The sequence below is a fragment of the Corylus avellana genome, chromosome 7 (assembly GCF_965113065.1).
Source record: "Corylus avellana chromosome 7, dhCorAvel1.hap1.2, whole genome shotgun sequence".
In the NCBI taxonomy this organism is placed as follows: domain Eukaryota; kingdom Viridiplantae; phylum Streptophyta; class Magnoliopsida; order Fagales; family Betulaceae; genus Corylus; species Corylus avellana.
Window position 1 is genome coordinate 22,345,548 of NC_142496.1, and position 15,810 is coordinate 22,361,357.

The 15,810-nt window shown below is 31.1% G+C and overlaps 1 protein-coding gene and 1 pseudogene across 1 annotated transcript; both read left to right on the plus strand.

Moving 5' to 3' along the window:
* The first annotated feature begins 3,588 nt into the window (after positions 1–3,588).
* On the plus strand, positions 3,589–6,847 carry LOC132185086 (triacylglycerol lipase OBL1-like; annotated as a pseudogene).
* A 5,662-nt stretch (positions 6,848–12,509) lies between these two features.
* LOC132185889 (triacylglycerol lipase OBL1-like) lies at positions 12,510–15,294 on the plus strand. Its single transcript, XM_059599696.2, has 5 exons — positions 12,510–12,816; positions 12,999–13,192; positions 13,284–13,317; positions 14,205–14,821; positions 14,907–15,294. The coding sequence occupies exons 1-5, from the start codon at positions 12,510–12,512 to the stop codon at positions 15,189–15,191; spliced, it is 1,437 nt and encodes a 478-aa protein (XP_059455679.2). The 3' UTR covers positions 15,192–15,294.
* The last annotated feature ends 516 nt before the right edge of the window (positions 15,295–15,810 follow it).

Consider the following 15,810-nt stretch of genomic DNA (forward strand, 5'->3'; position numbering starts at 1 on the left):
TCTCATTCTTCTCTCTTTCTAGTTTAATGGAGTAAAATTATGAGAAAGTTAGATCTTAACTCGATTGTTTCCCATAAAAATCGTGTGATCCACAACTATGCTACCCCTGCCAATCTAACTCCAGGACCATGACAACTACCATATTCCAACACCATCACTGTCACCTAGCCCAGTGACAGAGCCAAGAATTGATTTTAGTAGGGGCGACATTAAAATAATAAAATTATATATATATATATATATATATATATATATATATATATATAAATTCTTTTATGAAGCCTAATGACCATCAATATTATTTATTTGATGCTGATTCTTTAAATCTTGATTTCTTTTTGTCCAGCCAAATTCACTGCCCTCCAAAAACCCAACCTTAGAGGAGACGTTGTAAGAAATAACACTAAGAAATTAGCTGATTGGTGTGTTAGTCAACTAGTGTATTGTTACAAAACAACGAAAAGTCTAGGGACCTACAAAATTATAAGCATGTTTGATGTTTACATAGGAAAATAGAACTTGTCTCTAAAATTTTGCTAAAAGTTCTACCACTACAAAACTTTAGCGCTTTGGTACTTTTAGTTTACTATTACTAATGTTTGGTAACAAAATGAAAAAAAAAAAAAAAAAAAAAAAAAGCCATTTAGAAGCAAAAATGAAAAAACAAAAACAAAAAAGACATTTAGTGATTTTTTTTTTTTTATTGGGAAAAATATAAAAAAGTCTCCCAAACTACCAGTTGTTTACAATATAGCCTCTAATGTTCAAAAGGTACTCAAGTAGCCCCCCAAACTACCAAAATGTATAAAAAATGCCACTTATTTTTTTATATTCTTATAATACCCCTATTCTTTTAACAAATAAAATAATACAATAATTGTAAAAAAACCAAAACATTAGTGAAAAATACAAAAAAAAAAAAAAAAAACCAATGGGCGAATAAATACAAAAAAAAAAAAAAAGGATTTTTGGAATAAACAAATAATTAGTCATTGTAATTTGCCTAAATTACAAATTGCTTCATGTTATATTAAAGTAAAATCAATGGGGGAATAAAAATAATTTTTTAACATAATTTGACTCCAAGGACTAAATTGTTTTTTTTTTTTTTTTAAGAATATCTCAAGAACCATACATTTGATTTTACTTTAATACGACATGAATAGTCACTGTAGTTGGCCTAAATTAGTCATTGTAGTTAGCTTAAATTAATTATTTATTCCAAAAAAAATATATATATATATTTTTTTGTATTTATTTGCTCATTGGTTTTTTTTTTATATTTTTAAAAAATTGTTTGGTTTTCTTTACAATTATTTTATTATTTTGTTTGTTAAAATATTAGGAGTATTATAGGAATATAAAAAAATAAGTGGCCTTTTTGATACATTTTGATAGTTTTTGAGGCTACTTTAGTACATTTTGAACATTGGAAAGGTATATTGCAAATGGCTGGTAATTTGTGGGTTTTTTTTATACTTTTTCCCTTTTTTATTTCATTATAGCAAAATTAATGGTTAATGCCATTTTTTTGTTAAAAAAAAAAAAAAAATTAATTGCAGTAAGAAACTTTAGTAGGTGTTAGGCTGTACTTTTTGCACATTAACTATAGCACATGGCTTTTTTATTTTGGTAAAGTCTACATACCCTCTTAAAACTATCATCCAATTGACAATGTCCTCCCCAACTTTCAATTGTGACAATGTCCTCCCAAACTACCAAAACATTGTCAATGTCCCCCCAAGACCAAAAAGATAAAAATGTCTCTATAGATTTCATAATAAAACAAAAATACCCCTATAAATTCGAAAAAAAATAATAATAAAAAATTTTAATTTTTAATTTTTTTTGAAAACGAAAATTTTAATTTAAAAAAAAAAAGATTTTTATTTTAAAAAAAATATTATTAAAAAAATTATAAAAAAGGAAAAAATTTAAATTTTTATAAGAGAAATCGAATTTTTTTTAAATTTTTTTTCTAATAAAAAGGATTTTATTTTTATTTTTAAAATTGGCCAATCATTGGATTTTTATTTTTTTTACTTTTAGTTTTAGGGTTTTTTTTTAGAATTTTTAGTATTTTTTTGTTTTTATTTTACTAAGGGTAGTTTTGTCATTGGGAGGAACATTGACAATGTTTTGGTAGTTTGAGACCAACACCATTTTTGATCTACCTAATTATACTCGTATAATTTTTTTTTTTTTTTAAAAAAAAGCCCAATAAAAAATAGCTAGGAAAAAAATTATTTAAAATTTTTATGAGAATTTGTATTCTGAAAGGCTTGTTTATGTTGTTGGAATATCATATTCAATGATTGCATTTTGTTCCAATTAGTTCTTTCATGGTATGAAATACTATGAATTTCATGTCGTATGTCAAAACCCAATGGCAACCTGGCTTCTGCTCAATAAGCTGACCTAAGCCTAAAACTCTTTCTTGCAAATTTCACATGTCAAATTGATTCATAATTTGGGCAAAAATTTATTACGGTTGTTTGTTAATATTTGAATGGTGTTTCTTATTTTTGTTCGAAAAAGGTTTTTTAATGAAACATAAAGGTTAAATTAATTTTGAGTGTTTTGCATGTGAATATTTTGTGTTTTAATTTTAATTTTTAATTTTTGCTAATTTTTATTGGCATTGTTTTTTGTTGGTGTGATATTGTCCGTAGGGTTTTTACCCTATTTGTATTTTGATTTTTTTTTTTAATTAATATACTTTTTTTTTCCTTAAAAAAAGAAAGAAAGAAAGATAACGAAGACTTATTGAAGATCCAAATTGTAATAATTTTAGAACTATATATACCATGTACAATGTAGCAACTAAAATTGAAAGTTCAATTTAAAACTAAGAGATCCAATTTTAAGGTTTATTATTATGTGATTACCCATTTTTAATATATTTAGTACCTAAATTAGAGTCCATGGTGACGGTGAGCTTAGAGCTTATTTGTGATTGCATTGGAAAATAAATTTTTTATCTATAGAAAAAGCTTGAATATATATATATATATATATATATATATATATATTTTAAAACCCTCGTTTTGAAAGTTTTCCTACTCATTTTGAAAGTTTTCCTAAAACACATTTTTGGGCAAAAAAAACTCAAAAAAAAAAAAATTGTTTTTATCAAAGAAACATCTTATTTGTGTGAAAGAACTTTTTAAATACTAAAACACTTTTAAAATTATTATTTGATGCAATCACAAACAGCCCGTAAAGAGCACCCAACTTGAAGTGTATATACCACAATTGACCGGACTTAAACTACAAGATCGAATTGATTCTATATTTGTTCACGCGAGTGACCCACCTTCCAAATAATTTGGCAACCATTATAAATAGAATTGGATTCTCTGCATTTTATTCAAAATGGTTCCTCAAAGTAATAGGATTCCATGTCCATTATCATAAGCATTTACCTATTCTTTTCCAAAGTTTGAAACTTCAAGAACTACGTACAGTATAAAATCACAGATATATAAATATGAATTCACTTTCCCATATTTCCAAAGTATTCTCAATTGACACGTTGAAATAGCAACTAATCAATCAATCAATCATCTTCTTCATTGCCTCTAAGCCATGGCAGCATGTCATGAGAGTAAATTCTGCGACCATTATATGTTGCTTAAGCCAGAAGATGCAAGTTTATTTGGCCCTGTTTGGTATCTGCTTTTCTCTACATCAAATACAAGTGGCCATGGATTCATCCAGTGCAAGGAAGAGCCAAAGCTGGAAGGTTTTTGGCGCCGATGGTACATATTCATCTCCCTCTTTGCACAGAAACTCCTCCTTTACTTGGGGAATCCAATGGATAGGATAGGAAAAATGCTGGAGCTGGGGCTGAATCTTCTTTCAAATGTCTTAAAAGGTTTCTTTCTAATTAATATGCAAGCATGCATGTATGCCAAAATTGCATGCATGCAGTGATACTGCTATTATAATTATGTATTGTTATAATGAAATTGTAATTAATGATAATAAATTCATAATTAAATCATGATTTGGTTCATTTATGCAGGAAATTTTGTGTGGCCGAATAGGTCATCAGCAATGTTCACATCTGTGGTGGGAAATCTTGATCAAAGAGTGGAATTAGACAAAAGCGTTAGACCTAGTGACCCAAAATATAATGCATCCTTGGCCATGATGGCCTCCAAATTGGAATACGAAAATGAAGCATTCGTTCAAAAGACAGTCAGAGATCACTGGAGTGTAACTATTATTAACATGATAAAACATATATAATACATTTGTTTAATTTTGCCATCTTATTTATGATTATTAATTTTCTTTTTCATTTTTGCGCAGATGGAATACTTGGGGTTCGACAACGTTTTCTGGAACGGTAAGATGCAACCATTGTATATAATAATCCTTAACAGTTTATGGTTAGACAGCCACATGCATGCCTAGGTTACTTCAAGTACTGTAGAAAATAATCTGCGGCTGAGTTGGGTACTTCTCTCAAAATTAGCAAACTATAAATTTGTTTTCATGTGAAATCACACCTCGATCGCCAGGAAAAATGTTTGGATTAATTTTATAGCTTTTATTACAATTTTCATACAAATTGATGAGACAATATATAATTGATCAAACCACGGCTCTTTTGCTTTCATATAAGAGAGAATCGTGTAAATATATATATAAAAGAGTGAGAATGATTCTCTCTTATAACTCTTTTTTGTATTCAATTAAAAAAAAAACAAAACAAAAAGTTAGTGACTAATTAATAGTCAAATTTTTGGCTTAATTATTTTTTTAATTATAGACTGTCATATTAGTTTATAAATTGAGTTTAATAAAAACTATAATACTCTAACAACACTGTTGTCGTTGTGGTCATGATTCACATGTTGATGCTATTCATAACATGCACGTTACCGTTTTGGATGAGTATATGATATATGTAGCATCATCCGCACGTGAAAGTATTCTTGCCTAACCTTGATATGAAAGAAATCACACTTCTCTCTCTCCCTCTAAGTAGGGCTGCGATCGAGTTGAACGAGTCAACTGGTGCGGTGCACTTGACCTGAAAAATGCCTCCTAATTAATTTCTTGAAATTATTTTATATACTGTACTCAAAATTTGTTAATTGGAGAAAATAAACCACCTTTATATTGTCTCTCCATGCTAATTCGAGGACTAAATTTTGAATTTCCGTGCTATTTGTGACAATTTTTGGTACGTAATGTCAGTGCATGACAATTTTTATAAAGTTAAAATTATACACTTTTTTTTTTCCTTCTTTTAGTATATGCTTTGCCTGCAATTATACACTATTTTTTTCTCTTCTTTTATGACAAAAAAAAAAAAAAAAAAAAAATTATGTTGATGTTAGAGATATATCTGGAGACGTACAAATTAGACAATCTCTAACATGTTGTAATCCAATAATATATGCTGATAGATTACCTAGAACAACCTTCAACTAAAGCCATGATATTCCAAGATACAAGAGCTCAACCAAACCTGGTCGTGGTTGCATTTAAGGGCACTGGCCCATTCGATCCAATAGCATGGCGGACAGATGTCGATCTTTCGTGGATTGAGCTTAAGGGGGTGGGTAATGTTCATAGTGGCTTTATGAAAGCTCTGGGCCTGCAAAAGGACAAAGGCTGGCCTATAGAAATAGAACAAGGAAGCAACCAACGACAATTTGCTTACTACGCAATCAGACAAAGGCTGAGAGACATATTGCTAGAGAATAAGAGTGCGAAATTTATATTAACGGGACACAGCTTAGGTGGAGCATGCATTAGCGGTTCTGTTTGTGACTGTTCTAGCAATGCACGAGGAGGCATGGTTGTTGGATAGGTTCGAGGGGGTGTACACATTTGGGCAGCCAAGGGTGGGAAACAAGCACCTCGGGGATTATATGAAGGAGAAGATGGACAAGTATGATGTCAAGTATTTGAGGTATGTTTAGTGCCATGACATGGTGCCTAGGATCCCTTTTGATGATGAAGCTAATATCTTTTTTGAGCACTGGGGGCCTTGCGTCCAGTGGCGGAGCCACATGGTACCTTGGGGGTGCCCCCCCAAGGATTCTTTTTTTTTAAAAAAAAAAATTAAATTTTTTTTATTAAACCCACGGCACCCTCAAACTTAACACACATTCCATGTTTGATGTAATATTTCAATGATGTGTAGTTGGTCAAATTTTCCTTATTTTTCTTGGAATGATTATGGCCAGAGACCATAAAGTGCAGTTCTAGACACTTTTTTTTTTTTTTTTTGTATTTCTATCTTTTTGATATAGTGTCGACATGTTACATTTCTAATATATCAATTTCAGTACATATGTATGAACTTTTATAGATATTTTTTGTGATGCATAAATTGTGTGAATTACCAAATTTTTAAGGTGAAGAAAACTTTTAGGATGCAAAAAAAAATTTTAGTGGCACCTCCAATATAAAATAGCTGGCTCCGCCACTGCTTGCGTCTACTACAATAGCTTCTATGAAGGAGAGGTCAGTTCTCTCTCTCTCTCTCTCTATCTCTCTCTCTCATTTTAGATTAACACTAAGTCTCCTGATTTGGAGTCCAGGTTCGATCGGTGAAGCCGAATAAAACTACTTCTCGTTAAAATGGTCCATACTGAAGTGTTTAGATGCAATTTGGGAGCTGGTCCGGAGTTTGATAATCCCATATAAAAAGGGTCGGGAGTACAAGGAAAGTTGGTTGATGACAATCATTAGATTGGTTGGATTGGTAATTCCCGGAGTAGCAGCACATTGTCCTCAAGATTATGTCAACGCTACCCGAATAGGATCCTTACCTCCAGATCTTCAAAACCCAATTCATCGAAGAGATATTAAGATTGACTGACCCATGGCTAGATATCAAACTTCCTCGCATATTTTCCGCTTATCAATCTGGCAAATTCATGTGTAACAATAAGAGTTAAATAATTGGGTCTGTAATAATTTTATTTAGGTTTTACCCTAAATTACTTTTGGTAACTAAATAATGGGCGTTGCTATGTTACGTAAGTTAATAAATAAGCATTGCCCTAAGATTTAGTTGTCTGTTTAAGCATGCATTGTGGTGTAATAGAGATAGAATTTGATGGAACAAAATTATGAGAAAGTTATCTTCTCACTCATCTTTCTCTTCTCCCCTCTTCTCTCTTTCTTACCTCTGGTTCTTTCTCTTCTCCCCTCTTCTCTCTTTCTTACCTCTGGTTCTTCGAATTCTGTCTTCGATCTTTCTCTTTCCAGCTTCTCTTCTCTTAGGTTTTTACTATTTAGCCAAATTTTGTTGTGTGATTTATGTGATTATTTTGCCCCGCATCAAATTGGTATCACATCCTTACTTAATCGTTGCTCTTCAAAGCTTAAAAACTCTCAATTAAGGGTATTGAATTTTCAATCGTTTTGACATTACCACTAATAACTATATAACCGCTAATACTTGTTTTAGTGTTTAATACCATTTAAAATTGACCATAAATAGTCCAAAACTATTCAAATAGGTTCTAAAAAGAGGCCAAACATAGCCCCAAACCACTAAAATCTGCCCAAAAGATTCATACCTAAAAAGCAGTTATGCGGAGCATTTGTGGGTTTCAATAACCACTAATCAATAGTTATTTCAAAACTGTCTAATGCGATTGCGATTGCAGTTAAAGACATTAACCGCTAACCGTAACTTCTTCTGCATACACCCCCTAAATTCCATTATGTTTTTCCAGCCCAATGAGTTCTTGCATGGTATGAATTTCATGTCTTATGTCAAATCCCAATTTTCAACCTGGTTCTGCTCAAGGCAAGAAGGGATAAGCCATGTGGGTTGAAGCATTTTTAGTTGGCCTTATGGACAAACAGTGTAGCCATCACCCGTTGATTGGGGCTAAATAAGCTGACCTAAGCCTAAAACTCATTCTGCAATACGTGCACAATTCAATCTAAGCCTTGCTGAACACAACGAAATAAAAGCTTCAAGGAACTTCAAGCCAGCACAAAAAAATTATGGTTAAAGAACATTATTGATCGTGAAAACCCATCAAAATTTTAAGTTATTTTCTTGAAAATTTCACATGTCAAATTGATTCTTAATTTTGAAAACAAATATATTGTGGTCTTTTTCATACTCAATTAGAGCTTCCAAAAAGGTATTTAATTAGAGAAATTAAGGAGATATTGTCAAGTGCCGGCCTACGTAACTTGTGTTGGAAAATCGACAAGGATGATAGATTATTATTATTAATATTATTATTATATATATATCCAAGAAATTTTAAGCTTCCTTACTTTAGGGTAATTTGTGTAAATCATTATTTTTCCAAACAGTTCAAGCTTATAGGAATAGATAAATTTAATAATTCAATCAACACTTTAAGATTCCCCCCACACTTGTGAGACCCAACAAGTGAAATTTTTTAATTAAATGGGAAATGAATTGATGGAGTAAATATTCCAACTTAGGACCTTTGGCTCTAATATTATCACTACAAAAAAAAAAGGTTTTTGTTGACCAATAGTTTCAGACGTGTCAAGCATATTGACACGTCAAAAACCATTTTTGACGTGTGTCAAAGGTTAATAAGGTAGGTGTCAAAAATTTCAATTTTTTGACGTGCCAATTTTGACACGTTAAAAATTACTGATCTGTCAGAAATTGGCACATCAAATTTTTTTTTTTTTGACGTGGCAGTTTCACTGCGTCAATAATTTATTGATGTGTCAAAAAGTGGCACGTCAAACAAATTATTGACGTGTCAGAAATTGACACGTCAATAATTTTTTTGACGTGCCACTTTTTGATATGTCATTAAAGTTTAAAAAAATATTAAAAAAAAATTAATAACCTTTTTTTAAAAAAAAAAGAAAAAAATTTGCGGAAGTTTTTTTTCAATTAAATTTACTTCATGTTTAATTTGTCATCAAAAATTCAGTTGTAACTTAAAACCCATATAAATCCCTACAAATGTTGAACACCCATATATATCTAACTATTGAAGGAAAATTCCAAAAATCTCATCATGAATTCACTACACAAGTACTCCGATCTCTAAACATCCGGTAGAAATTCCTAAAATACTTCAAACCCCCAAATAGTGTGGAAGAACAAATCTAAAAGTGGGTTAGCAAATTTAACAAAAAAAAAAAAAAAAAAAAACTTCTATATAAGAGACTAATAGATCTAGAATAATTAAAATTCAAGCATTTCTACCTTAAAATCTCCAAATATTCAGACCCCTTGCCTTCTATCTCCATTTCTCTTTCTTCTTCACTTTTTCTCCTCTTCTCTCGCAGGTTCCTTCTCTTTTTTTCTTTTATTTTGTTTAAGCTACAAAGAAGGGAGGTGGGCGTGAGAAGAAGAAGAAAGAAGAAAAAAGAAAGAATATATATAAGTGAGAACTGAAAGACAAGCAAAAAGAAGGAATTTGGGAGAAGAAATTAGTTGAAAGAAGAAGGAGAAAGGAAAGAAAATAAGAGATGAGATCTCACCTAGAAGAGGAAAAGAAAAAGAAATGACAAAACAAACCCCATCAAACTTATTTGAAAAGGAAGGCTGTGGGCGCACACGGGAGGAGAAAGAAAAAGATGAGGGAAAATGACAGAAAAAAAAGAAAGAGGGTTCCAGCTGGTCTCGCGCCTTCTTGATGAGGTTTCTTGACGTGTCTACAGTAGACACGCCAATAAATTATTGATGTGTCACATGTGGCACGTCAAGTTCTAACGTGCCACATGTGACACATCAAGAAAGTCATCATATAATTAAAATATTGCATAATTTTTATTATTAATTAATAACTATATATATTTTGTTACCTAATATTAATTATTTCCCAATAAATTAAAGAATACAAATTAAGTACATATATATAATAACCATATATAGTGAAAGCATTGCATAGTTTTTATTATTAATTAATAACCATATATATATATATATTTTGTTACCTAATATTAATTATTTCCAAATAAATTAAAGAATACAAATTAAGTACATATATATAATAACTATATATAGTGAAAGCATTGCATAATTTTTATTATTAATTACTAAACATATATATTTTGTTACCTAATATATATATATATATAATAACAGCATCGCATAATTTTTATTATTAATTAATAGCCATATATATTTTGTTACCTAATATTAATTAATAACCATAAATTAAAGAATTCAAAGCACATATAATAACTATATATAGTGAAAGCATTGCATATAAGAGACAAGAGCATTAACTATTTTTATAAAATTTTAATGGGTTTGAATATATCTCGATCTTAATATATGACGACATATACCAATTAAATTTTGTTACTTAATATAGGTACCAATTAATATTGTTATCTAATTTTGTTACTTAATATAGTACAAATAATTAATATTATTAATTAATTAATTTTTGATGTGTGAAATAATGGCACATCAATAATTATTGACGTGCGAAAATGCGCCACGTCAATAAAGTGTTTATTGACGTGTAACTGTAGTCACGTCAATAATTATCGATGTGGCAAAAAGTGTGTTACTGTTTGCCACATCAAAAAACACCATGTTTTTTATACTGTATGTTAAATTACTATTTGTCTAAAAAACTTAAACTTATATTAAGAAAAGATAAATTTAATCATTTAATCAACACTTTAATAATTTGAAAAATCCTTAACCTCTTAACAACAAATTTAAACGTTTGATAACAATTAACTCTTTCATCATTTTATTAGCTTTCTTATGTTTTTAAATAGACACTTATAATACATAATAGAAACAAAAGACAAACTAAAATAAACCACTTCTAATGTTATCAAGTAATAATGATAACATACTATATATCTTTGAATCATTCAATTCTAATCCTAAAATTCCTCAAACCAAGAGTTGGTTTCTTATCTTCCCGGAAGTTACCATGCGTTCATTGACTAATTGCAATATGTACAACCATCTTGGCTTTAATTATTACTTAACCCAAAAGCAAGAAAGAAGACTTTTGTTTCGTAATTTTCTACGGTATTCCTTAACTGGGCTTTGACTATTACATGGGTAATTGTTGAATACGAGACTGATCGAGTACCTTAACTTACATTGCTTTTTTTATGCATCTATCTAATTAATCAGATCAAACTTATAAAACTGACCACCTAAAATAGAATCGTACAATCTCAACCACCTAAACTTCAGTCATCAGTTTCAACGTCCACAGTGTTTTCGTACGTAGTCGATCGACAGGAAGACAAACTTTTTTGGAATTGTTTCACGTGATTCTTCCGCGCGTGTTTTTTTTTTTTCCTTTGGGCGGTGGAGTCACGAAAGCTTACATTGTGAGAGTGATTTATACCTAAAAAATTGCTCACAATTTCACTAGCGATTTTGGATACCTCAACCCATTAATGAAGAGGCTGAAAGCTTCGAGGAGACGTTATTTTAATTTTAACATATAGTATTTATTTTAGGGTCAAAATTTAAAGTCAATATATTTAACAGTACACATGATTTTACGTTATTTAAATTTTTTAAAATACGTACTAACATTAACTTCATATACAATGTTAGATGCGTCACTCGTTGCGCATGAAATGAGTACTAACAACTTTGGCAAATTGTTACGCCTCACTGGTTGCGCATGAAATGGATACTAACAACTTTGGCAAATTGTTACGCCCTACTTCACAAAACGTGAAAAATGTGGCACTCCTTTCTCAAACTATTATGCAATTTGTAATGTTTTTGCAAACTTTTAATTGAAGCAATATTCTCTCAAACTATCAGAAAATTGCAATATACTTCATTTGTACCAATAAATTTTAAAAATTACAGAAAATAACATAAAATATATAGAGAAATGCTTAGTGTCAATAATTTGCCTATATTTTCTCTATATTATCTTACAAATGCAATAGATTAACTATTAACAAAGAAATAGATAACCTGCAGCTCAGAAAGTCATAATAATACCATGACTTATTTGTTTCTATCTGAAATCTATTAAGCGTGATGTATACATTATTAATAGATTGATATTCCACGTTAAAAAAACGTGGATCATAGAGAAAGCCAATTATAAGGGATTCGCTTACAGTATTCCTTTCTAGCATAAACGTTAATTTCAATGTAGACACTATTAATTAAAAAAAAAAAAAAAATAGCCCATTATTAAATTTGGCTCTTATCAAAATAGAAATTGCATTTTCATTCATGCTTTAGCACCTCTAAAAAGGCTCTAAATAAACAATTCTGGCTCCATTCCGACAGATGGTGACATGATATAAACACTTATGGTGTCCTAATTAAAAATCAGAGTACTTTTTATTAATTATAGTACATAAAAAGTGCATATATATATATATAAGTCAGAAGCGAACAAGTAAAATTATTTAATTAAATAAAAGTCATAATTCTTTCTACAGTACAGATCATGCATATAAATACGAAAACACTTTCCTATAATATTTTTCAAAGTATTCTCAATTGAGACGTTGAAATATATATACAGCAACTCATCAATCATCTTCTTCATTGCTTTTGAGCCATGGCGCCTTATGAGACACAATTCTCAGACCATCATATGTTGCTCAAGCCAGAACATGCAAGTTTATGTGATCTTGTTCGGTTTCTACTTTTCTCTACATCAGAAACGAGTAAGTTCATCCACTACACGAAAGAACGAAAGGAAGATTTTTGGCGCCGATGGTACATATTCAACTCCCTCTTTGCGCAGAAACTCCTCCTTTCTTGGGGAAAGCCCATGGTTCAAGTGGGGTATAAGCTGGAGCTCTGGTTGAATCTTCTTCCACAAAATGGTGGATTTCTCATGCTCTTGTCAAATTTCTTAAAAGGTCAGGTTAATTATTATTTTTTAACTCTATGCAGCTAATTAGTTAATTAGTATATTGAGCATCATATAGATTAATTCCAAATATAAAGGAATTGCATGCATGAAGTAATATTAATGCTATTATGTATGTTTTCTAACGATAATTAATGCATAATTAAACCATGCTTGGGTTAATTTATGTAGGAAATGTGGTGTGGCCGGATAGTTCATCGGCGACGTTCACATCTGTGGTGGGAAATCTTGATCAAAGAAAGGAATTAGACAAAAACATTAGACCTGAAAACCCAAAATATAACGGTTCCCTTGCTATGATGGCCTCCAAATTGGCATACGAAAATGAAGCATTCGTTCAAACCACAATCAAAGATCAGTGGGGTGTAAGTATCATTATCATTTATATGTTTAAATATTTTATGATTCCCATTTCCCATTTCCCGTGAACCATTTTCTTTTTTCTTTTTTGTGCAGATGGAATACTTGGGGTTCTACAACTTCTGGAACGGTAAGAATTAAACAACCTTAATTGTATATTCTTAAAAAAGTTTATGGTTAGACAGCCACAGGTCTAGGTTACTACAGTATTCTTACCTAATCTCTTGATCTGAAAGAAACCTATCTTTGTAATATTGCTTGTACTTAAAACTTTCCGTCTTTAGACATAAATCATCAGCAATAATACATATTGGGTGAACGGTACGTAGTACTGTTGGTTGTGATTAAAATATGGCAATTTGAAGTTAATTTATGGCTGTGATTAAAATATACACTCCAGATTACTATTAGATTTGTCCGCTGATGTAAACAATAGGCTTAATTAATTTTGTATGTTGTTGTAATCACAAAATTAAATAATGATGGCTTCCATGATTGAGAAGAAAAAGTTCAGTTGTAAATTAAAGAAGGGAAAAAAAAAAAATTAAAATCACGTTGCTTGCACTTTTAAGACGATAATTTTTTTATCAAGTTGGACCAAAATCAGTTCTTATCTTCGTTTTTATCAAGACGATAATTTAATTAATGTAATCTATATTTTTTTTTCGTTCCTCATAAGACTGACACCATTCTCCTAACCATTAGGCCTCACAAATCTGGGTGTAATATTTTTACCATCTGTTACTATATATGAACTTGTTGATGGATGATTCTTTAATTTATTATGCCATGTCTGATAAATTAATTAAGCTAATTTGTACCCAATAATTTGTTTATTTAACGTTCGCAAATCTAAAGAACAAATTAACCATTCATTTTTCAAATAATTCTGCTTCTATTATTGCTTTTAGTTAGTATATATATGCTTTGCTTGCAATTATACAATATATTTTATCTTCGTTTTCGAGCACGTAGAAAAATAAAAACAGTGGTAATCCAAATGCTTGACACGCACAGATTACATGGGAAAAGTTTCGACTCAAGCCATGATGTTCCAAGATACAAGAGTTCAACCTAACCTGCTCGTGGTTGCATTTAGGGGTACCAGCCCATTCGATCCAGTAGCATGGCAGACAGACGTCGATCTCTCGTGGTTTAAGCTCGAAGGCGTGGGTAAGATTCATGGTGGCTTTTTTAAAGCTCTGGGCCTGCAAAAGGGCAAAGGGTGGCCCAAAGAAATACAACAAGGAAGTAAGCAACCACAATATGCTTACTATGTAATCAGACAAAGGCTGAGAGAAATATTGGAAAAGAATGAGAGTGCGAAATTTATATTGACGGGGCATAGCTTGGGAGGAGCATTGGCAATTCTGTTTGTGACTGTTCTGGCAATGCACGAGGAGGAATTGTTGTTGAATAGGTTGGAGGGGGTTTACACTTTTGGGCAGCCAAGGGTGGGAGACAAGCAACTCGGAGATTATATGAAGGAGAAGTTGAAGGAGTATAATGTCAGGCATTTGAGGTATGTTTACTGCAATGATTTGGTACCTAGGATCCCTTATGATGATGAAAATGATCTCTTTTTTGAGCATTGGGGGCCCAGCCTCTACTACAATAGCTTTTATAAAGGAAAGGTCAGTGCTCTCTGTCTCTCTCTCGTTCTCTCTTTTTAGATGTAGTACAATGAGATTTACACTAGGCCGTCTGATTGGAGTGCAGGTTGAATTGGAGCCGAATAAGAACTACTTTGCATTATTATGGGTTATACCGAAGTGCGTAAACGCAGTTTGGGAGTTGGTCCGGAGTTTCATAATTCCATACATAAAGGGTCCCGACTACAAAGAGAGTTGGTTAATGAAAATGATTAGGGTGGCTGGATTGGTGTTTCCCGGATTCGCAGCACATTGTCCTCAAGATTATGTTAATGCTACCCGATTGGGGTCCTTGGCTCTAGACGGCCTCCAAAACCCAATTCATCAAAGAGATTCTAAAGTCGTTGATTGACCAGCTAGACAACAATATGTCATACCTTTCAAGTTTTCGTTGTGATAACCGGCAACCGGCAACCGACAACTTCTTCTTAATTAGTAAGATGTACTTTGAAAGGATAATGTGATTTTATTTTATTTTTATCTACTTTAAGAGAGAATTACGTCTTTTAAACCTATGCCTACTTTATGGGAGCAGTAAATTGTTAGAATATAATTAAATAATTAATCTCTTCTTATAAGATTAAACTTTTAAGATAAATGATTATTTAACCTGATATCAGAGCTAACTGTCATGAGTTCAAACTCGAAGTTAGAGCCAAAACGTGAGGGAAAATGTTAACTATATTAGGGAGAATATTAAAGTATTAATTAAATTATTAAATTTACTTCTTCCTACCAATTTAAGCTTATGAAACAAGTGGCAATTTAACATAAATATCTCTTTTATATATACATATACAAATGTTCAAGAATCAAGATCAAGAAGAAAATTGATTCTACTGACATGTATATAATTATATGAGATATGTTATACATCATTTCATAGTCCTTCTCTCATTCTTTTACTTTTTAAAATTATTATTAGATCTGTGGGGCTTACGTGTGGAATTAACATGAATCCACAAATTCAA

Bases quoted from the DNA above. Each gene is read 5' to 3' on its own strand.
- LOC132185889 (XM_059599696.2), top strand. From the start codon at position 12,510: ATGGCGCCTTATGAGACACAATTCTCAGACCATCATATGTTGCTCAAG. The intron at 12,817-12,998 runs GTCAGGTTAATT...TAATTTATGTAG, and splicing joins CTTGTCAAATTTCTTAAAAG to GAAATGTGGTGTGGCCGGAT. The intron at 13,193-13,283 runs GTAAGTATCATT...TTTTTTGTGCAG, and splicing joins CAATCAAAGATCAGTGGGGT to ATGGAATACTTGGGGTTCTA.